The 22,830-nt window shown below is 40.5% G+C and overlaps 1 protein-coding gene across 1 annotated transcript; it reads right to left on the bottom strand.

Moving 5' to 3' along the window:
* Positions 1-191: 191 nt before the first annotated feature.
* obsl1a (obscurin like cytoskeletal adaptor 1a) lies at positions 192-19,401 on the bottom strand. The gene is made up of 25 exons (XM_084922281.1): positions 18,991-19,401; positions 16,361-17,623; positions 14,348-14,617; positions 13,801-14,061; positions 13,054-13,359; positions 11,821-12,087; positions 11,457-11,732; positions 10,942-11,056; positions 10,567-10,727; positions 10,099-10,371; positions 9,716-9,991; positions 9,331-9,606; positions 8,973-9,248; positions 5,671-5,946; positions 5,313-5,582; positions 4,955-5,221; positions 4,611-4,880; positions 4,230-4,496; positions 2,587-2,853; positions 2,381-2,493; positions 2,098-2,251; positions 1,767-1,928; positions 1,321-1,425; positions 955-1,221; positions 192-877 (listed from the first exon to the last, which is right to left on the bottom strand). The coding sequence occupies exons 2-25, from the start codon at positions 17,547-17,549 to the stop codon at positions 603-605; spliced, it is 6,639 nt and encodes a 2,212-aa protein (XP_084778407.1). The 5' UTR covers positions 17,550-17,623; positions 18,991-19,401; the 3' UTR covers positions 192-602.
* Positions 19,402-22,830: the final 3,429 nt, after the last annotated feature.

Here is a 22,830-nt window from a genome sequence, read left to right as displayed (position 1 = left end):
TGATCATCTACTGTTCCCTGAAGCCTCATCAGAAATCTCAGTGGAAGGGTGGCTGTCAAGCTTTTTTTTTTTTTTTTTTTTTTTTTTTTTCTCTCCTCCTTCTGAGGAAAAGGCTGTGCAGGGCTGCAATTGACCTTGATAAACAAAGAGATGGCTCAACATTTATTTAAAAAAAAAAAAAACCATCCACATAGCCAGCGGTTGCCATCTAGAACTGTTCTGACCAAGTAAAACATTTTTTCCTTATTAAAAGCATTTTCATTCTGGTGCTTCCAAGAATTTTTCAAATACACAAGTATTTTCCACCCAAAATAATCTCCACACATTATTTAGCTTCTCTGAAGTTATGAGAAGGCTTTAAAATCCAACAGATGTTTCCATGGAGCAGTTTTTAAATGGGTTTTATTTGGGAGCTTTTTATTGAAATAAAAAGTTACTGTGACGTAAACAGCAAATAAATATAATCTACAATGTTAAAAAAAGAAGTTTAGTCTAATTTAAGGTAGAGTTTTAGTGGCAATTTCCACAGGGGTTTTTTTTTTTTCTTCCCCACTTCATTTTCTCAGGAGTTACTTTGGTTCCACAATCATACTACATTTCAATCATCCTGTTACGCTGAGCGTGGCGCTGCTCTTCGCCTTTCCCATAGTAAACTTCACCGTGCCGCTCATGTCCACGCTGGTGCTCTTCAGGATGAGTTTGTGGACTGTCCCGTGGTTTTCCAGGCGGACAGAGGGCCCCGGTTTAAGGTTCTCTCCATTCAAAGTCCAAACCGGAGGCTTATTTATGGCAACTGATAACTCACACTGGAAAGTCGCTGGCTCTCCCTCCATCACTTCCACGTCCTCTAGTTCTTTCACCATCACAAGAGCCTGGGCTGGAGCAACACAGAACAAATCAGTTTGACAAAAATGTATTTAGGGTGTTCCGCTTTAGCTTTCCGCCCCAACTTACCTTCCACCATCAGTTTGGCTTTGGAGGTGTGCTCTCCGACCTCAATGCTGTAGGTGCCCTCATCCTCCACAGACACCTGCTGAATCACCAGTTTGTGGGAGCAGCCATCAGCCAGGATTTCCAGTCGGTCTGAGGAAACCAGTTCCTCCCTGCCTTTGTACCAGGTAGCGCTGCAGTGAGGCGAGGAGACGGTGCATTCAAGGATCACACGATGTTTCTCCAGAGCTGTTCTGTCTCGCAAGGGCTTTACAATAGAAACTGGAAGTTCTGAAACAAGAGGAAATTCAACATATAGATGATTTTAAGTCACTGATATGTCCAAGAAAAAGGCCAGTAAAATATTCTGAAGATAAAGAATTAACTTACCCTCTACCTCAAGGTAGGCAGTAGATTCAACATCCCTGGCTACAAAGCGGATTTCTCCAGCATCTTCAGCTTTAACGTTACACATCAGCAGGAAGTGTTTGGTCCCTGGAATAGAGCAACAATTCTCAGACTTGCCAACAGTGTACAAGTGGTCTTTTGCTCTTTCTGCTCTTTCCAAGGTCGTGCCACCACCAGAGGTACCTCTAAAACTACAAATAGAGAAATTTAAATCCTTCTCCTCTCCAAACGAGGTTTGAGGGTTTTTCCACAGATGGTGATGCCATTTTCTGGAGAACTGATTGGCCAGTAGGCAGTGATTTCATACCTATTGATCTCCAATCTGAAACTTAACCTGCTCTGGAGCAGATTATGGTATTTTACTCTTGTATTATTTATGATTTTATGATTGGTTTCTAAGTCTCATAAAAATGTCTGCCTTCTCTGACCTTCAGTGCGGATCTTGATGGAGCTGGTTGGTCGGATCCTGTGGCCGTCTTTGTACCACTCCCCTGTCACGTCCTCCAGAGAAACCTCACACATGAAGACGGCATTCTGGTCCTCCTGGATGTAAAGATCCTCCAAATCCTGCACTATCTCCAGGTCATGCTCTGCAAGTTAGTTAAAGACGGCAAAAAGATCAGATGGCAAAAGAAGAAAAAAGTTATTTTCCTTAAAACCACTAGATGGAGGTATTGTATAAGCTTTACTCCAGCTACTCACTGGCTCCAGTTGGTTCAAAATGAGTTGTGTTAAGCCAGTATCTGATCAGAGGCTTACCATAAACCTCCAGCGAACAGGACGTTTTGATTTCCCCTGTGTCGCATGTGTAGGTGCCAGAATCTGCCCGGGAGCACTGCAGGATTTGACAGAACCTCTTACGACCCATTGAGTAGATCCGACAGTTTTTCCCCGGCTTTAGCTCCGAACCGTCCTGAGTCATAGAAAAAAAAAGTCAAAGGCATTCTTTATTCATTATATCACTCTTAAAACTGTCACCTTGCTCGTATAATAAGACAAAATAAGGGCAAGATTACTGAGAGTATTTACTGGTTGATTTTACCTTAAACCATCTGACTTCAACATTTTGTCGGGAGAATTCACACTCCAGGGTGACAGGAAATTCCTCCTCCACACGGGCATCAGCCAGTGGTTTCAAGATGGACACTGGTGTTTCTGTCAGTTTAGTCAGTCCAGTCAATCAGTCAGTGAACTACTTGATGAAGGTGTAAAAAGTGAAACCAGTGAGCTTCACGGGCTTGTATTTACCTTTGACTGTGAGCCTCGCTGTGGTGCGCACTCCTTCAGCTGAGAAGACGATGGTGCCTGTGTCCTCCAGAGTAAGGTTGGACAAGGTGAGGCCGTGAACTCGTCCATTGGTGCTCACCCTACACTGATTGTTTGGCTTGACCCGAATGCCGTCCTTTTGCCAGCTGCCCTCCACATCTGTGTGCGACAGCTCCACCACAAAGGAGGCAGTCTCTCGTTCAAAGGTTTCTTGGTCAGTCAGACCTTTGCGGATGGCGATTTTACGGGCTGCACAAGAGTAGATTAGTGAAAGCGGTGAGAGGTGAGAGGATACCATAATTATCAAATTATAAATCGAATAAATATCTATTAAATCATTGAAAAAATTATTTTAAAAAACTGAGAGAATTCTTTTTTTTGCAAACTGTATTTTGCTGATATGCATTTGAAAGCCAAGATTGTGTTTCAAGGACAACTGAAGGTTGTGCAAATATAGACAGAGCTCAGTTTATCATGTTACAAAAACACTAGCAGGAGCAGTCCACTGTCACTGTGTCACTCTTGTACACGGCTGAATAACAGTATGGCTGTGTTTCAAAAGCCTTTTCACACTTACAGGTCTGGCTCAGCTATTCTTAGTACTTCTTTACACTCTGACATGCTGTGAAAAACACCTTCAGTGTGTACTGTTCTTTAGGCCCGAACTCATCTGTGTCAGAAGAGATACCAATCACAAAGTCACATGGTACACTGGCTTCTGAAATGTCTTGTTTTATAGTCTTCAGAGCCGAGTAAGTACTGGAAGTATCTGGCTAGTGTTCTTTCTGCCTCCTTTTATCTTATTTATTCACACAGCGGTTAGGTTTGAACAGTTAAATCCAGACACAATAAGCAATTTTAGGAAAAGTTCATTTCTTCACTCGCTATTTATAAAATAAACAAAAAGGCTTGTTGCATTTCAAATCAACATGAGCTTTCTCCAAAATGCTTTTTATCGTCTTAAGTTGTTTGGACATATATTATATGATTGCTGCATATTTTTGGCTTTATATACTTTTCTATATGTGCTTTTCTGAAAAGTGGTAAGGTGTTTTTTTCTTTTTGCATGTTTTAAAATCCTGAAAACTTCACTGGTGTCTCTTCCCATAAAAATGAATTAGGATCTGTAATTTGAGACAGGTACGAGATAAGAGTGTCAGCCCGTTAAAATATGAAAAAACAAAACAAAAACAAATTAAATCAAATTAACACACACTAATAAAAAAAAACACTTCACAGAAAAAACAACAGTTTCTAGATGTATATAGTTATAGCATTAAAAAAAAAATACAAATTAAACATAATTAACACAAAAATTAAGAAAATGCTTTTTTCATTCAATATTTTTACTCGTGCTTTGAGCAAATATGATGAGTTCAACTAAAAAAAATCAAAATATCAGAAAATGGTGCAGAAAAATTTGAAGTTTCCAAATCTAATCTAACCATTTTGAAGCCCAGTCTAGCTATGATTTTGAGACCTAATGCCCTGGATGAGTCTGATAAAATATATCTCAGATTAAAGTATACTAAGAGGGATTGAAACCTGAGATCAATAGTTCGGTAGAAACCCTAACCCTAATGACACAACTGCATTATCGGCATTATCTGCTGCAGTTCACTTACGTTCTACATTGAGTTTGACCTGCGTCCGGTCATGCAGAGTCTCGCACCGGTAAGTCCCCCTGTCCGACAGAGTCAGGTTGTGGATGGTGAGACTGCGTTTGCAGCCGTTCTGGGCCAGCGTGTGTCGGGGACCAGACTGGATAACCACCCCCTGCCTCATCCACTGGACCTCACCGGCCTCCAGGCTAATCTCTGCCTCCAAGGTGGCATCACCAAACTCCTCTGCCATAACAGCTTCCATTTTCTTAGTAAACATGACCTGAGCCTCTTAACATTACAAGAGGCAGAAAAAAATGATCAACTGCTGGTACTTTTAGAACACAGATAGAAGATAGATGGCTGGATTTTAATGTCTCTTTTAACCTTGACGATTGGTCTTACCCTGAACTTTGAGGCTGGCTTTGCTCATTTGTCCTTCAGCTTCTGCTGTAATTTTTGAGCAGTCCAGCATCTGGCACTTTTTAATCACCAAGGTGTGGCACAGGCCATTGTGGGTTGCCTGGAAACGATCACCCAGAGTGATAGGCTCATTGTCCATGAGCCAGACCAGCTGGACATCCTCTGGGGAAACCACACACTTAAAGGTGGCATCTTCTCCTTCCAGCACTGTAGTGTTGTGGAGTTCAGTGAGGAACTCAATGACTCGGGGCACTGAAAAGACAAAAGTTATGAAGCTGCTACCTCATTGAAAAGAGGAGAGGAACTCAATTTCAATGCATACTTACTTTCTACCCTCAGTTTTGCAACAGTCCGGTCATCTCTGGACTCACAGGTATACTCGCCAGCATCCTCTCGAGATAGACGATGAATGGTCAAGCTTCTTTCGACTCCATCTGCCCTAATGGAGAATCTCCTGTTTGGGACCACTTCTACTCCATTCCTTAACCACTGGACGTCCGCTTTTGGCTTGCACACCTCACACCGAAGGGTCACCATACCATCAGCGTGGGCCACAGTGTCTCTAAGCGGCTTTGTGAACTTAATTCTCATTTCTGTAATACAGAAAATCAAAGTTGATATGAGAAGATAGGCCAGACTGAGGCTTTCTACAAAGCTGTTCAAAATGCAAAACAAAATTTTAACCTTTCACCAGCAGGCTGAAGTGCATCTGGTCTGTGTTGATGTCACAGGTGTACTCGCCGGCATCAGAGCGTCTCAAAGGCTCGATAGTAAAAGTGCGTTTATGGCCCTCCATGAGTGCTCGGTAACGATCACCTTCAACGGGTGACCAGTCTTTCATCCAGCGCACTAGAGCGCTTTCCTTGGAAACATAGCTTGTCAAGGTCACGCTCTCTGCTTCGTAACCCGTCACAACAATGTCATCCTCCTTGTTCACAAATGTAACTGGAGTCTCTTTGATAGAAAAGAAAATTTAAAAGAAAGTTATATGACCTTTTTTCTCTTCTTTAAAGCTGTGAAGGCTTATTTTGTGGATTCGTACCTTGAATGCGTATAACGCTGACCATCTTGTCATCCACAGCGTCACACACATACTTTCCAGAATCGGAAGGCTGAACACAGGAAATGATGATTTTCCTCAGTGTCCCATAGCTTTCAATATAGGTCCGGTCATCACTGGTGAGAAGCCTGTCATAACAATACCACTGGACAGGGGCATTAGCACGAGATACCTCACAGGCCAGGATCAGGTCATCGCCTGCCATCATCTCCTGGTATTCAAGGTCATTTGAGTTTCCAACAATGGTCACTGGAGGCTCTGAGGGAAGAAGATGGATTAATTCATGCAAAGTTTTGCCAGAAATATCCTTTTGAAAAAAATGTACATACAGAGATAGCTCTTTTGTGATAATATCATGCCAGTGGAAGGCAAAATTATAACTACTTGATCCTGCCAGATAATAGCTGCCGTTTTGAAATGTTTTCAAAAATGTTTTCAAAAAGTCCAAGGCAAGATGCTTAGCCTTATCCCTTTCAAAAAATAAGTTTAACCTTTTATTTAAATAAATATTTAAAAAGTACTTGAAAAACAGCTAACTGCTTATCTTCATTGGAATGGTATGTATAAAACTTAACAGTTCAGAATTCCTCACAGTACAGAAACAGCATTGACATGAAGGTTATGAATAACCTTGTCATGGCCTCTGACAGAACGGAGTCTCTCAGAGACATTCTGTTCATGTAGATCGGAGTTCCAGTTGTGCTGACGAATTCTATTTACATTATAAATGCTCCTCTTAAGCAGTAACGTTAGAAACCATAGCATACAATTGCATTGCAATGCAGATGATACCCAGCTCTATGTGTCTGTCAAGAGATATATTCTAAAGACACTTCTTCAGCATGAGAGTCAGAGAGTAGAAACACACACGCTGCAGTTTTTACTTGCAAGGGCAGTCACAGAGTGCTCGCAGTGGCTCAAGGACTCGCGCTCTGCCACTGTCCTGGTCTTTATTTATATACAACAGTAGGTGCATTCGTTTATTACATTGGAATGTGGATGTGTGCGCGCGTGTGTGCCAGGAGAGGCTTCTCTACCTGGCACGAAGTGAAACTGCTCGTTAAGCTCTTATCTAGCACTAATAGGTACTGCTCCTTCCCTGCATGATAACGGGCCACAGTGAACTAAAAACAGTCTGAGTTATAAAGAGGTCATCATGCAGTATTCTATCATATGCAAACTTATTTTATTAAAAGTCTATACTGACTACTAAGTACAATTTTCTATTGACAGTGTCAATAAAGCTAGATGAAACACCTATTAGTTAAACTGCAGGCATAAAGATATAAAGGCCCGTATAACCTCTAAGTTCAAATAAAAATTAGACTATTTTACTTTGCTTAAAAATCTTAGTAACATGGTGTCTAACCAGATACAGTCCCAGTCAAAAGTTTAAGACCCCTTGAAAAATGGAAAAAACTCATATTTGCATGGTGGGATCTTAAAAAGTCCAAAAAGTTCCCTTTTTGAACATGGTCGGGTTGTTAAACTGCATAAGCAGGGCCTCTCACAGAGTGCCATCGCTGCTGAGGTGGGATGCAGTAAGACAGTCATTTGGAATTTCTTAAATGAACCTGAGGGTTATGATGGTAGACCCAAAAACATTTCACCAGCACTGAGCCAGAGGATCCAATTGGCTGTCCGTCAAGACACTGGACGATCCTTGACCCAAATTAAGGCCTTTATTGGTGCTGACTGCAGCCCCATAACCTTCAGACAGCATATGAGACTGAAGGGCTTCAAAAACAAAATAACATCTTCAAAGGCCTCGTCTCCTTGAATGCCACAGAACTGACTGTTTGGACTGTTTGGACATGAGACACTGAAAGGTGGTAGAAAGTTTTATTTTCTGATGAGAAAAAATCTTGATGGTTTCCAGTGTTACTGGCATGACAAGCAGATCCCACCTGTGATGTTTTTTTATGCACCATAGTAGGTGCTTTTTCCTGTAAAACTGTTTCATTTTAAGTGTTGTTTTCAATAAATTGCATGCTCAAAAAAATGTTTCACATGTCTCACTCCCATTTCTTCTTGTTGCATGTTGAAGCTCTACCTGGAACCTTGTTAAGATCCAACCATGCAAAATATGATATTTTGCCATTTCCAAGCAGTGTTGGTCAAGTTACTTGAAAAAAGTAATCAGTAACTAATTACTGATTACGTCTCCAAAAAAGTAATCCCGTTACTTTACTGATTACTTATTTTCAAAAGTAATTAATTACTTAGTTACTTAGTTACTTTTTAAAAACACGATTTACAACCTGAATAGGTGATAAAGCGATAGATCTTTCAGCCCAGTTCTACTTTTTCTACATAATCCATCATACAAAATGTAATCAAATGGAAAAGTCCCTTTTTAAAACTTGTTTTATTAGTTTTAATCTTTTAACTTTATGCATCAAGCAAAAATTTAATTATATGCAACATTCTCTGACTGGAAGAAATTTGTTTAATATTTAAACCTATTTTCTGCACATTCCAGCACATAATTTTTTTTTTGTGTGTGTGTTTACCCTCACTCTTTCAAATAGATGCAAGTAAAACACAGCAGAAAATAAATAAAATCAAAGACTAGCGGTCCCTTTGCTCTATTTTCACCTGTAAAGCAGGAGTTGGGTAGGCGGAGGTTTACCCTGGTGCAGGTGTGCCGCGGCGGTCAGTGGAAGAATCCGCGAGTTTCTCTGTGAGTTTCCCATTACGTGATAGCGCACTCGGTGCTTGCTTGGAAGTTTAGGGGTTTTTTCGCTGTAAAAAGAAGTTTTCTTCCCACGCACAACGGACACTAATGTTTTTGTCACTTTTTATGGAATCAAACTCAAAGTAAGGTCAGTACTTCCACGCTTTAAACGCTGCACGCTCATACTCTCTCCCGCACTCGATATATGATCCATTGTTGATCTGCACACAGCTGTTGTCACGAACGTCGCACTCGCTTACGTCACTGCCATGAGACATTCTCGCAAAAAATCACGGTTTTAGTAACGCAGTAACGCAGCGTTCCTACGGAAAGTAACGGTAATCTAATTACCGTTTTTGCAATAGTAATCCCTTACTTTACTCGTTACTTGAAAAAGTAATCGGATTACACCAAGTGGTCTTAAACTTTTGATTGGGACTGTATTTACCATGGATGGCATTGTTTTCGTCTGCAGTAACCATGTGAGGAAACTTGGAGTCCTTTTTGACCAGGATATGTATTTCAATGTGCATATTAAACAAATATGCACGACTGCTTTCTGAGAAAAAAACAAACAAAAAAATACATTCAGCCAGATTAACCTTACCTTCTACTGTAACTTGGAAGCTGATACTGTCATCTCCGACATCCAAAAAATATTCTCCTGAATCTTCAAGTTCAGCATTGAGGATGACGAGCGAGCGGAAAGGACCTTCTTCCTCTTCACAGAACCTTTCATCACCCTGAACACGACAGCCATCCTTGTACCATTTGGTGACAGCATTGGCTCTGGAGAGCTCACACTCCAGCACAATGTCATCAGAAATCAAGAACTTTAGGTTGTTCTTGATCTCTGACTTTCTTAAAATCTTTACTGGTGGCTCTGAGGACACAGAATTGAACATTTATCTTTAAATTTCACAATGCGTCAGAAAACTCATACCGAGGCAATTGCTGCATCTTACCTGAAACTTTAACCTGGAAATCAATTTTATCATCCATAGCGTCACAAGTGTATTTGCCAGAATCCTCAGGAGTGGGAGAGTGAATTGTCAAACGACGAATGAGCCCATCTTCTGTGATGGTGACATTGCTGCTTTGCTGAATTTCTTCACCATTTATCAGCCACTTGACTTCTGCATTTGGTCGGGACACCTCAATCTCTAGAATCACTGGTTTGCCAGCAAGACTCTCCAGTTTGTCAGCTATGTCTTTGGGGCAAGTTAGCATTACTGGTGGCTCTAAGTGAAGCAAAGAGAAATAAAGTATGTAAAATGTAATGTGATCATTCGTTTACTGAGTGACCATGTATAGACCATAAATAATTAGCCTGAATGTATGCCTGTTTACCTGTAATAGTTACTAGGAAAGCAAAAGAGTCATCTTCTGTGTCACATACATACTCCCCCGTGTCGTGCACAGTGGTTATGGGTATAATGAGCCTCCGTTGGGCCCCGTCCACCTCCAGGATCAAGTTGTGCCCTGCCTCTACTTCTAGACCGTCTTTGAACCAGCGCACAGGAGCATCCGCCTTTGAGATCTCACAGCTGAGCTCCAGCCTCTCTGATGCCAAGTGAGTCAGTTCCAGCTCTGATTCACTGGGATAAATGATTCTTACTGGTGGATCTAGTACAAGTGAAAGATATTAAAAAAATAAGCATTTAAACTTATTTTATAGATTCTCTATGTTTCAATTTGATATCTGTTAGAAGAGGTGAGCACTAAAGTTTTACCTTTAACACCAAGTTGGAAGAAGATGGAGTCTCCATCTGTTTCACAGACATACTCTCCAGCATCCTCCTCTGAGCTGCAGAGAATTGTCAGCCTCCTGTAAGGGCCTTCTGATATCAGCTGGATGTTTTCACTCTCTGCCACCTGCAGGCCATCCTTGAACCATCGCACCTTCCCCCTGGAGCGAGACAGCTCGCACTGCAGGTGGATCTCCTCTGAGATGTAGCTCTCCATCACCACATCGTCTTTAGGTTCCACTATCATCACTGGAGGCTCTGTGTTTTTTGTTTGAGTAGTAAGAGCGAGGTCAAATGGTGCTCATAATGAATTAATAATCTATTTGTTCCACAATGCCACCTTTAATCTTTTTATTCTCATTTTAAAACTTCAGGGCCAAAACACAGCCAAAATATGTTGTTAAATGCCTTTTGTTTTTACCAACAGGAGTTGGAGGAGAAAGGTCAGTGTACCTCGGACATTGACTGTGAACTCCATGCTGCTGTTTCCTGCCTGGCAAGTATAACTTCCAGCATCTGAGGTTTCTGCAGAGCGGATAATTAACCTCCTCATGGTTCCTTCTGCCTGCAGAGTTATGTTGTCACTGGGCTTGATCTCACAGCCGTCTTTATACCTGGGACACAGACACAGATAACCGTAAAGAGTCTCAAAGAGTTTGTTTTAGTTACATTAAAAAAAACCTGTGTCCTACTAAGAGGTTGATTGTGCAGTAAACAAAATGATGCAGGAAGTATTTGAACAGTTAGACACTGGAAACACAGAAGACTACAGACTTTACAGATCTACAGATCTGTCTTTATTTGCAAACAGGAATTCTTCAGTCTTACCACACAACTTCAGCATCATCTCTGGAGACATGGCAGACCAGCACCACAGGGTCCAACTCCATGCTGCTCTTATGAAGTTCATCCTCAGCGACCGGACTGAAATCCACCGGAGGACCTTAAAAACAGGGTAGAAGGAAGACTGCATGTCAATGGCTGGAGCTCAAGGTATTACATGAACTAGCCCTCTAAAAATTGGAGTGATTCTTGGTATGGTTTAATAATAAGCCCAGATGTGGTCCAAATGTGTTAGCACAGATTTTAAACAAGGTTTTGGTTTCTTACAAGACATAAAAATCAGTCAGAGACACAGTTGTTTATATTCAGTGTCACTTAATAATCCAAGAAACATCTGTATTTTCATGATATGAAATCCAGATAGTATATTAAGTATGAATTTTTCTGTATAAGAAAATGAACATGTGATTCTTTAAGTAAATATAACAAAATGGTCAATTAATATCCATGTTAATGTTAAAGAAGCTCATCAGCATGTCATCTGTTCATAAACCAATTACCTGCAACATCCACATTGAATGTGATGACATCCCCTGAAGTTTCACATGTGTAAACTCCAGAGTGAGATTCCTCAGCTGACTGGATCACGATCCTCCTCATATTCCCATCCGCCTGGATGTTTAGACCATCTGAGACCTGAAGCTCCTTGCCATCTTTGAACCAGGATACTTTTGCAAACGGGTGGGAGACTTCACAGTAGAGTACAATGGCATCCCCTATGTCCACCTTTTTCTTGCTGTCTAACTCTGACAGAGGACTGAATTTCATCACGGCAGCTGATGAAAAAAAAAAATGAACACAGAAATAAGCAAACTTAAAAAAAATGCATCAATCACAGGTTTTTCCAGAGGTTTTTACACCTACGTTTAACGTTGAGCACAGCGGAATCCCTGACTCCGTTAGCTATGAAGGTGACCTCTGCTTCATCCTCTGTCATGCGACTTTCATGGATCACCACTGAGTGCTTTGTTTGATTGTGTTGTATTGAATATCGTCCGCCGTGCTGCAGTTGAGCACTATTGAGAAACCAGGTTCCAACCATTGGGGCAGACAATTCAATGGAGAAGCGAGCATCTTGTCCTTCTACAACCTCACAGCTTTGGAGGCGGCTGAGGATCTTGGGCCCAGGAACTAGGAAGTACAGAAGAAGTACAGTACAGGTATTAGTCAATTAAGCCTGACAGATATGTTGGCCCTAACAATATTAGCTATTTGCACATATATTGGCATCAGAATTTACAACAGAATTAAAAAGTAAAGAAGAGACAGGAAAAATGTCTTTCTACTATGTTATGTGTTGATTTTGCACAGCTTGCATAGTCCGCCACCAGAGGGCGCTCTGCAACTTCTCTGTTGGCAACAATGTCTGAACTGCCACAAAACATCAACCAGCTGATCCAAGCAGATCTGGCAGTGCATAAATGACTAATACACGACTTGTTGTGACATTAAAGCAAGATTATTTTTAAACTCATTGTCATTTTATCATTGGTGTCTGAAAGAAAAAAATATTGGTCCATATTTTTAAATTGCTCAATTTAGTCCTATAAACATATCCTATGTCGTACACTATTAGTCAACAAATAATGCGTAGTTTACTCTAGAAAATTACAGGAAAGTGCTGGAAGTTAAATTTACCAGAAGGAAATTGTCATTTTACAGTACTGTCAGCTGTTTGGTTGTCATTATAGTTTCATATTAGTTCTCTTACTCCAGTCTACATAATATCTACGTTTATCACTGATAAATATAACTACATGTCCTTGTTCGCTTAAACCTTAACACTTTTCTTTGCCACACTGGAGACCACATCAAACACCCACAACAAATTTAAGCACAATATAACTGAAATAACCATAATTAAAAGAAGAAAAATTATTAACATTTATATGCCCATGGTTTCTCAGCAAGTTAAAAAAACAAACGCTCTACCTAAAAATGTATACAATTTTGTGTTTCATATTTAAAGTAAACTGTAGTGTTTTTGAATAAAATTATATTCACCTCAAAGAAGAGTTTCAAGTAAAACTTTTAAAAAAAAATGATCAAAACATTTAATATATCTGTATGTAAAATCTTTCGCCGTAGTGTCCTCACCCAGATGGACAACTTTGGGAAACTCCACATGGCCGCTTCGTCCATATTTGTTAATGCAGCAAACTCTGAAACGGTAGTTGCCCTCGCATGGTACAGTGTCACCGGTGACCTCAGCTGAGGTGGCAGTCTCTGAGGTGAAACACCTCTGCCATTCCTGAGAACCCACTTCTTGCATCTCCAGCACAAACACAGAGCGGGTGGAGGTCTGACTACTGGGGGCGGGATCCCAGTTAAGTAGCGCACTGTTGGGTCTGTCTACATCCATTTTGACTCCCACCGGACAGATAGGTGGGCAGTGTCGTGTGGCTGAAAGACAAAGAAGAATAAAGAATGTAATAAGGGTGGATTGATAAAAGGCTGATTGTCAGAAGGCATCATTAAATTCACTGAAACTAGTTAGTTAGTTAATTAGTATACAAGTAGAAGCAATAATTGTAATGTATTATTAGAAAAATGTAAAAATAATTAAATAAAAATACATTTTAATGTCTTAAAATTAATACATTTAGACAAGTGAGCCTACATTTTTGCATATGACTCCTTCTAAAAATAAATTTGCCATCAGAGTTCCCACTCTCACCCCCAGCAAAAACACTCTACTGAATGTAACAAAAAACAAAATGATCCTGCAACAAATAAACCTGAAATAAATGTTTATTTAAATCTCAAACACAACCTGCAAAGCTTCTTCAAATCAAGGCAAAAAAACCCTTAACAAACATTTACACAAAGTGTTTGCTAAATTACCTTTGACTTTGAGGCGTGATGAAGTCTTGGATCGTCCTGCGACAAATGTCACAACTCCCGAGTCGTGATAGGCCACGTTGACAAAGACCAGAATGTGAGTTTTGCCAAAAGACTTGAGGATTGTTTGGTGTGTTTCATGTAGCTTCAACCCGTCTTTGAACCAGTGGACCTCCATGTCGTCGTTCTCCACCTCCACGCAGAAGGCTGCGTTCTCACCCTCCAGGACCTCCAGTTTTCGTGGAAGCTTACGAACAATAGTACCTGTAAGGATAAAAATCAATGCGTACTTAAATTTCTTAAGCAAATAGTTTTTCAAAATAAGCTTAAAAGCTGCATCAGGTAGTTTCCCCCTTTGACCACACACTGTGCTAGCAGGTGTTTATACAGAGATCATTTAGCTTGAAATGATGACATGAATGGATATCATTAAGTTAATGCGATAAAGCAAGTGTGCATTGAAATTTTGTCTTCCTGAAGTACTAGTCCTAGAAATACCATCCCTTTTTACAATAATTTGATGCACCGTAGCCTATTTTTCACAGTGTACCTTTAACTGAGAGCTCAGCAATGCTCTTTGCTCCATCAGGCATCTCACAGAGGTAGACTCCATCATCGTCTGTTCCCACATCGTGAATAGTGAGTCTTCGTTTGGTTCCTTTCTGCTCCATCCCATATTTACTGCTGGGCATCAGCCTCTGGTCTTCCAGGTACCAGGCAGCTGGGAGTGACTCATCAGGTACCTCACACTCAAGCACGGCAACGTCCCGCTCTTTCACCTCCACGTCTTTTAACGGGCGCCTGAACCGCACGGCAGGGCCTGAAGAATAAGGACAACGTTATCTTTGGTCCAAAGTGGATGAATCGTACATATATATGGGTACATATATATGGGTACATATATACCCATATACCCATATATATATACCCAGCTGTTTCGCAGTGCTAGCGTAGATTTAGAAGACAGCTCAAATTCACTGCATTGGCAGCAGGCCTAGAAAAACTCAAACTCAAAATAATAATTAAAATATAATGTGTGGAAATGAAAAAATTTAGCGCAAACACTTAATTTCTGATTCTCTTTTGCTACCATATAATAGTTTTCAAGCAGTGATTAGCAGTGGTAATGTTCCTTCATGTTATCTGTATGTTAATGACTGGCATGTTGAGCCCATTAACTAAACTGACTGTTATGGTAGAGGCAGCTCACAGATGCAGAATGAATCACATATGAATGGGGTAGCATTTTAATTATGCACAGCCCTCACAATTGCAGCTCATGGTATAATGTTTTATTAGTATGGTTTAAGATATGCCCTCATTTATTGTAACTGGACATATACATATTCATTTCAGTTGTCCATTTTCAGTGACTAATGTCTTGAAAAGAAAGACGTTTCTTTTGTGTTATTCAAAAGGTTCCAACAGCATGAAAGCAATTTAATCTGCTTTAAGGGATAATATTTGGTACAATGAAGTGTTTTCTACACTCAAAAAAATGAAATTGGGTGGTTGTTACATGTAAAAGATTCAAACTTGTAATTTCAACTAAATAATTTCATGTTTCTAAGGTGAACATAATTAAATCGTGTAGCATCTGCATGAAATTCAGCAACTTAATTTGTTCTTGTTGAGATGACATGATACAATCTAGTAAGCGTGGTTAGTTGCCTGGACTCACGAAATTCACAAGATCATATTAGATGTCAAACTGCAGGAAAATTGCTGGAGTTTTAAGAGGCAGACAGCTACACCCACACCACGTGTATGCTATTGCTATTTATTGTGGTTTAACCTGTCAAGGACAAAAACCTACAGAAAATTCTGCATCAAGCCTTGTAATCATAGCTTTCCTAGTTTTCTTAAGCCTGGATTGACAGCTTGGTGGTGTGATGGTTAGTGCTGTTGTCTCACAGCAACAAGGGCCTGGGTTCAAATCCAAAATCTGGCTAGTTTGCAGTGTGTAATTAGAGTTAGGTTAATTGGTGATTCTAAATTACCCATGAATGTAAGTGCAAATGGTTGTTTGTCTCTATGAAATCATCAACCTGCATATTGGTTCATTAAGCAAGACTAGCAGTAATTGCCTTGATTAACAAAGTAGGTGTTCAAACAACAAGATTTCATTGCATTTCCCTGAAGTTTTTAACTTGTGTAGAATGAATTAAAACAAATTTCACTCTACATACTTAAATCCCTTCAAGTCAATGTAAGTATACACAACGTAATCTGATTACATCAAACCACCAAATGCCAAATGTGTTGGTTTGACATGGTCAAAAATGGGTTATTGTACTTGGTTAAATCACATGGAAAAAGGTGCCATGATTAAATTGTGTTCATCCAACAACAGATTGGTTATTTTCAGAGGTTTTATAATAATGTTTCAATGTTAATCACCTTCTGTGGTTTTCTGTTACTCTTTTAATCACTTTTTCCATTTACTTGTAGCATTCAGTGAACACAGAGGACTAACATTATTTGGGTTAAATATTGTTCAAGAAGAATATCACATGTCATGTTCTTCCATGAAGGTTGCAGAAAAAAGAACAGGTTGCCATACCTTTGACGGACAGGTGAACGGCACTTAGGGTGTTTCCCAGTGCGTTTGATGCTGCACACACATACAACCCTGTGTCCTGCACTTTACAGTACAGCACCTTCAGGGTGTAGTAGCCCTCTCTGTCCTCAAATATCAGATGACGTCTGTCAGGCTCTAGGGGAACTCCATCTTTCTTCCAGATGATCTCAGGTTTCGGCTTCCCTGTTACAAAGCAGCGAAACTTGGCGTGTTTCCCCTCCGCTACTGCAAATTTCTTCACTTTTGACGCATCAACAGGTGGCTCTGCTGTGATCCTTGATAAACTGGGCCTCCCACCCCTGTGCTTTGGTGACCACTGGCTGTTAGTGTGACCAGTCAAGGATGTTTTGCTGTCACCTCGCTCTGGTACAGGTTCGACAAGAAGGACGGCCCCAGCCAGGGCCTCACCATGGCAGTTGACGGCCTTGCAGGTGTAGACGCCTTTGTCTGGCATACGCGTCCGATATATCTTGAGTTGGAACCAGCCACCATCTTCATTTCTCATGCTGAAGTGAGAACTCTCAAAGATGTCATTGAGTTTCTTCCCATCCTTTTCCCAAATCACCTCTGGCAGAGGAGTCCCCCAGATTTTACAGGAGAAGGCAGCGTCTTCACCCCGATCCACACGCAGAGACAGGGGCTTGATGAGGAATCGCGGTCTGTCATCAGATGTTAGATCAACCTCTGCTTGGTTTTTGCTTAGCCTGCTGTTCCATTCTCCATTCAGTTCCCCTCCATTTGCCTTGCAGTGTTCACCATTTTGCACTGCATTGTAGCCATTTAGGTGTCCCACAAATTCTCCATTTTCTTGCATAGGCTGCGCCCCACCATTGACCACTAACTGTCTTGCGTCCTCATCTTGTTGCTGGGCCTCTCCTTCAACTTTAAGTGAGGCTGCTGCATAGGTTTCTCCTATGCTATTTCTAGCCTTGCAGATGTACTGGCCAGCATCCTGCTGGGTCACTCTGGTAATAGTCAGCAAGTAAACCTTTCCCTCCTCCGAGATCTTGTAGCGTCCTTCAGACAGGATCTGGACATTTTTGCGTTCCCAGATCACATCTGGGCGTGGGTCTCCACCGATTTGGCACTTCAGTGTTGCATCTGTTCCACACTGGGCCACTACAGGACGTGGATAGCCTAAAACACGAGGTGCGCCACCAAAAATATCCATGGTGATGTCACCTTTTGTTTGGCTCGAATGAAGAAGTTTCTTCTCAAAATGATCTTCTTCTGTTTTGTAAAGAGCTGAAAGAGAAAGAAGATTATTAGTTTAGTAGATGATTAAAATCTGCCATGAGTGCAGCTTTTGAGTTCAAACCCCAAACCACCATCTAAACAGTAACTGTGTGGTTATTGTGTCCCAGATGGGTTCATCAGTAATCTGACTCAAACTGAAAGCAGAATGAAGAGTGAACAGTTTTATAAAATACAATAAAATTATCAATCTCCATTAATTCCACGGTGTATCTTTTTCCTGCCTTCCTCCTCCCATCGCCAACCTTTCATGGCAGATGGCCGCCCCTCCCTGAGTTTGGTTCTGTTGGAGGTTCCTTCCTGTTAAAAGGGAGTTTTTCCTTTCCACTCTCGCCAAGTGCTTTTTTCAAGGGGGGTCTTCTGATTGTTGGGGTTTCTCTCCATTATTGTAGGGTTTTTACCTTACAATATAGAGTGCGTTGAAGTGACAGTTGTTGTTATTTGGCACCATTTAAATAAAACTGAATTAAATCAAATTTAAAAAAAATTCTGAATACTCAATATAGTTCCCAAAGCTGAAGTAAAGAAGTTTAGTGGTTTTGCGAGGTGGGTATTGAGCAAACACTTTTGGTTGTCTCACAGCTGGTGCTGTAGCTCAGTGAAGAGTGTATTTATAAAGCAGTCTGTCCAAAAAAAGATGCTGGAGCCTCTGTGTCACATGGCACACACAAACACACCTGCAGTCACTAACTAGGACCAACTAATCCCTTATATACATTCATGTGTACAGAATGTTGTTTGCAGTCTTACTGTTGGCTTCTCTTTGTCAGCTCATTTTAACATTCTAGCAACAACTTAAACAATTCAGTATATAAAGCAAGGGTGTCAAACATAAAGTCTGGGGGCCAGAATTGGCCCGGCAAGGACTCCAATCGAGCCCACTTGACAGCTTTTGAAAATGCGAAGGAAGTAATAGATTTTGACTTATAACTGTATTTTCAAAGGTTTTACAGCCTTTATGACTGATAAAAATCTGCCCCATTACCATTCACGCTAAGTCAAAGTAATTTACTAATAGATAAACACAATGTCAAATGAGTTTGATATCCCTGATCTAAAGCTTTAGCCTCCATTTGTAATGCAGCTGCCACTTGTCTCTTCTCATGGCTCATTTGTTTCCTCTGTGTTGTCACCACCTTTCTTTTTGCTTTGAGAATGGCAGCCATTTGTTCTCTGTGACACATCACGCTTGGAAATCATCTAAAGAGCATAAAGTCATACAACTTTATGACAAGTAGAGGCACATCCCAAGCTCTTAGAATGTTTTGTTGGCACATGTAAAGAAAAGATCCTCCTCAGGCATTTTCAGGAGAGAGTTACACAGTGACACAAAAAAAGAGTTCAGAGGATTGACTTACCGCTTTAAGAAATGCTGTCTTTATAGCATTTGTCTCTCTTGTGATGCCTTAAAATGTTATTCTTAAAAATACAAGCTGGCATCAGTTTACTTGGATGATCTTTGGTTAGGTTAGCATTCAAGAAGCACGTTTAGAGTCTTCCACTCATGTTCCTTGTTTTCCTGGTTTGTCTTGTTTGGAGCACCTGCTGGTCACTCAACACCAACGCAGCTGAGAAAAATGGTATCTTCCATTCACATTTGGTGGTCCAGAGTCATAGTAATATCTTAGTTGTGTCCCCTCAGTCTGGTGTTGGGTTGCAGGTGGCAAGGAGTAAAATGACCACAGCCTTTCAGCTGAGTGCCTGGTTTATGCGTCAGCTCTGATACTGTCATTGTCCAATAGCTAAAGAGTGTGGTGTGAGAGAGAGTGAGCTGGAATTGGTGGTGGGGGGCAGTAAATGCTTTTGCAGCTGCTGCCACTGCAAGCCACCCCCTAAAAATACCAGCAGCTTCAATGACACTGGGCCAGATAAAGTAAGGCTCCCCATTGACAGGCTATGGTTCGCTGAAGATAGAAGGGAGCCGAGCTCTGCGATGGATCACTCAGCTTAAAAGATATCCTGAGTTAAACCTTTAGAAGAGAAAGGATGCCCTGCCTGCTGGAGCTCCTTGCCTCATGAGTCACGCTGACCCATAAATAGGGTCAAATTAGTGTCACACATTAGAAAATGGTTTATACTGAGGGATGATCAACAGATGGAAGTGAAACAAAGAGTTTGGTGTCATGATAATGCAATTCACGCTAAAAAGATAAAAGACTATGTCATGGCTTTCAGATACACGGCCATATATATATTATCTTAGTACTGCATCATCAGTTAATGTTACACAATTGTAACATAGTAACTACCATAATTTTTGTAACCAAGCATTGTTAACAACTCATATTAATACGCTCCACGCCCTGCGCTTCATCTCTCTTTTTGTGTGTCAAAAATGTTTGTATGTTTGTATTTCAGCACATATTAATAATTGAAAAATCTGTTCTCAGTGATAAATGAGTTATATGTAGACCTATATAACACTGTGATTTGAAGAGAAATAATACAAAAATTTCATAAGGTGATAACACTTATTTTAATTCAGGCCCCTTTGTGGTACAAGTCTGGACAGGTAGGTGATTCAGAAAATTATAAATTGTTGGAAAAACTTAAAACATGAAACAAGATGCGTAACATACAACTGGCGTCAGATTTCAAACTACGTGATCAAAAACTACTCACCTCTCCAGTTGTGTCTAAAAGATACACAGTATAGGTGAGCAGTACATGAACACTAAGCCCATGTCGTCATCTTAGTATTTTTATTTCCCCCTGCGAGCACGGGTGCTTGTTCACTTATCAATTGTCTCCTTCCGTGGCAGATTTGAATTTGGTGTTGACACATATTGCCTGCATTCTCAGACAACAGCTCTCTGCCCTATCTCTTCAAGTGGAGCGTTTCGGACAGCCGAAGCCACTGATACACACTGCATGCAACCTGTCGTCACGGATATTTGACCTTGAATACAGGTCACATAACTTTGACCCCTTTGTGACGGCGCTGAATTAACACACCGGGAATATCATGTCAAGCACAGGCTAAACTTCCCTAAAGTGCGAGTATAATGATGAGAAATTCCTATTTTATATATGGGTTTATAGGGTTTTAAATAAAATATGCGACGTGATCTATCAAGCATGTATCACTGAACAGATGAATTAATACCACAGTCATTTGGAGGAGTCACACCACACTGCTCGCCCCATTTAAGGCTACTTATACCTCTGACATTACAATCCATGCGGTCATCCCCGCAGCTGTTAGGTGTACCAGGAATTAAAAGCACAGTTCTGCTCTTTGTCCTGAGATTGGGTTTCAATATCAAAAGCTGAAGAGGATTGACTGAGACCATGGGGTCTTTAACAATATGTCAATCACCCTCGCTTCAAACCAAGGAAACTATTCTTCTGTGCTGTGTTAAAGTTATAAAAATATTCATATAGAGAGAATGCTTAGATTTCAGAAGGTTAAAAGCCTTTTGTACAACACTAAGTTAAAAGCCTTACACAGAAATACTGTTTTTCAGTACTGTCCACTAGATGTGTTAAGTTCTTATTTGTAGAGCATGAAATCAAAATAGAATAATCATTCTGGAAATGTGTGGCCTTCTCTGGACAAAAGAGAGTTCAGTTCTGATCACTGCTAAACTGTTTGTCATTGCAGTCTTATTAAGATGGTTGATTTTACTGGGAATCTACAAAAACATTATGGTCCCAGGATGAAGTATTTATGTCCCCAGAGACTAGAGGAGGCACGCACACGTAGACAGACAGGACCCCATCCATCTCAACCTTCATCACTGCTGTAAAAGACAAGAGTGAAGGTGCACGGAAAATGAAAGGGATACTGAACTGGCAGATGATATAGACACAGATATCAACAACAACAGAGTTAAGTGATCACTCACATTTTGGCTCTTCCGCTTTTTCCGTGCAACCAGCAAGCCTGCTGGGGAAAAAAAACTTCTGTGTATATGTGTGAGACAACTCCAAAAAAGTTCCAAAGAAATCCATATTTTATTGCCTTTATAATGTCATAAAAACTACTTACTCAATGTCTCAAAAAGTTGGGCAGCAAAAGGCTAGAAAAGCAAGTAGGACTGAAAAGAAACAGCTGGACAAACTTATTACATTGCTTGGGATCAGGTCAGTAACATGACTGACTAGGAAAAGAGCGTCTTAGAGAGGCAGAGTTTCTCAGAAGTAAAGATGAGCAGAGGTTCGCCTTTCTGTAAAAAACAGTGTCTATAAAATTGACTACAGTACATAATATTATCAAAAGATTCAGAGAATCTGGAGAAATCTCTGTGCATACTTGTAGAAATCTGTCGGCGAGCACAGTTTGCTGTACCATCTGTACCAAAATTTGAGTTCATATCATCACCATTATCACAATAGAGAAAAGTGCTTGTATGAATGGGTGCGAATGGGTGAATGAGGCATGTTGTATAAATCGCTTTGAGTGCTCCAGAAGAGTAGAAAAGCGCTATTTAAGAATTAGTTCATTTACCATTTACCTGTGACCTTGAAGGTCATTCTTCTACTCTCTTTCAGGGAAATGAAGGCAGCTTTAGTCTGAATGCGAGTAACATTTCCTTTATAGGAAAAGCTTTCTCAACAAACACTGCCACACTGTCCCAAAGTCCTGACTCATGTGACCTGAACCCTGCATGACAGGGCTGACTCATTCCTAATTTGCAAGTCTTTACTTCCATTGACCCTCTTAATTTTTTAGTGGGGATCTTGAGCAATAGTTCTCCAGGTTTTTGAAGGTATTTCAAAGTTATTCTATGCACATTGTCTGCTTTTTTTTTTCTTTTTACCTGTTTTCAGTCCAGTACTCATACCTATTTTCAGATGAATGTTTTTGTTTTTTAAGACAGCCAACACTGGCCTGTGAATCATTCAATCATGCAAAGGCACCTCACTCAAATGATGAACTTGTGTTGTGTCATAACAGCTTAGTCATGGATCGGCCTCCCCGGAGCCCGTACCCAATAGTACTGATGCAGTGTGGGATCATCTGGAAAGAGAACAGAACAAAATGAGCTTTGGATGTCCTTCAAGAAGCCTGGAGAACTATTTCTAAAGAAATTACAGAAAAGCTGCCGACAAGAGATCAGGCTGTGTTGAAGAATAAAGGGGGTCATGCCAAATATTGACTTTCAAGCTTGTTATAGTTGTGAATTGCCTTACTTACTGTTATTATATACTGAAAGTTTGCACACATTTCACTAAATCACCTAGTTCCCATTTTT

The sequence above is a fragment of the Perissodus microlepis genome, chromosome 23, assembly GCF_051167445.1.
Source record: "Perissodus microlepis isolate ML-2025 ecotype Zambia chromosome 23, ASM5116744v1, whole genome shotgun sequence".
In the NCBI taxonomy this organism is placed as follows: Eukaryota; Metazoa; Chordata; class Actinopteri; order Cichliformes; family Cichlidae; genus Perissodus; species Perissodus microlepis.
The sequence above is the reverse complement of the archived record's forward strand: the minus strand, read 5'-3'. Positions and strand labels throughout refer to the sequence as shown.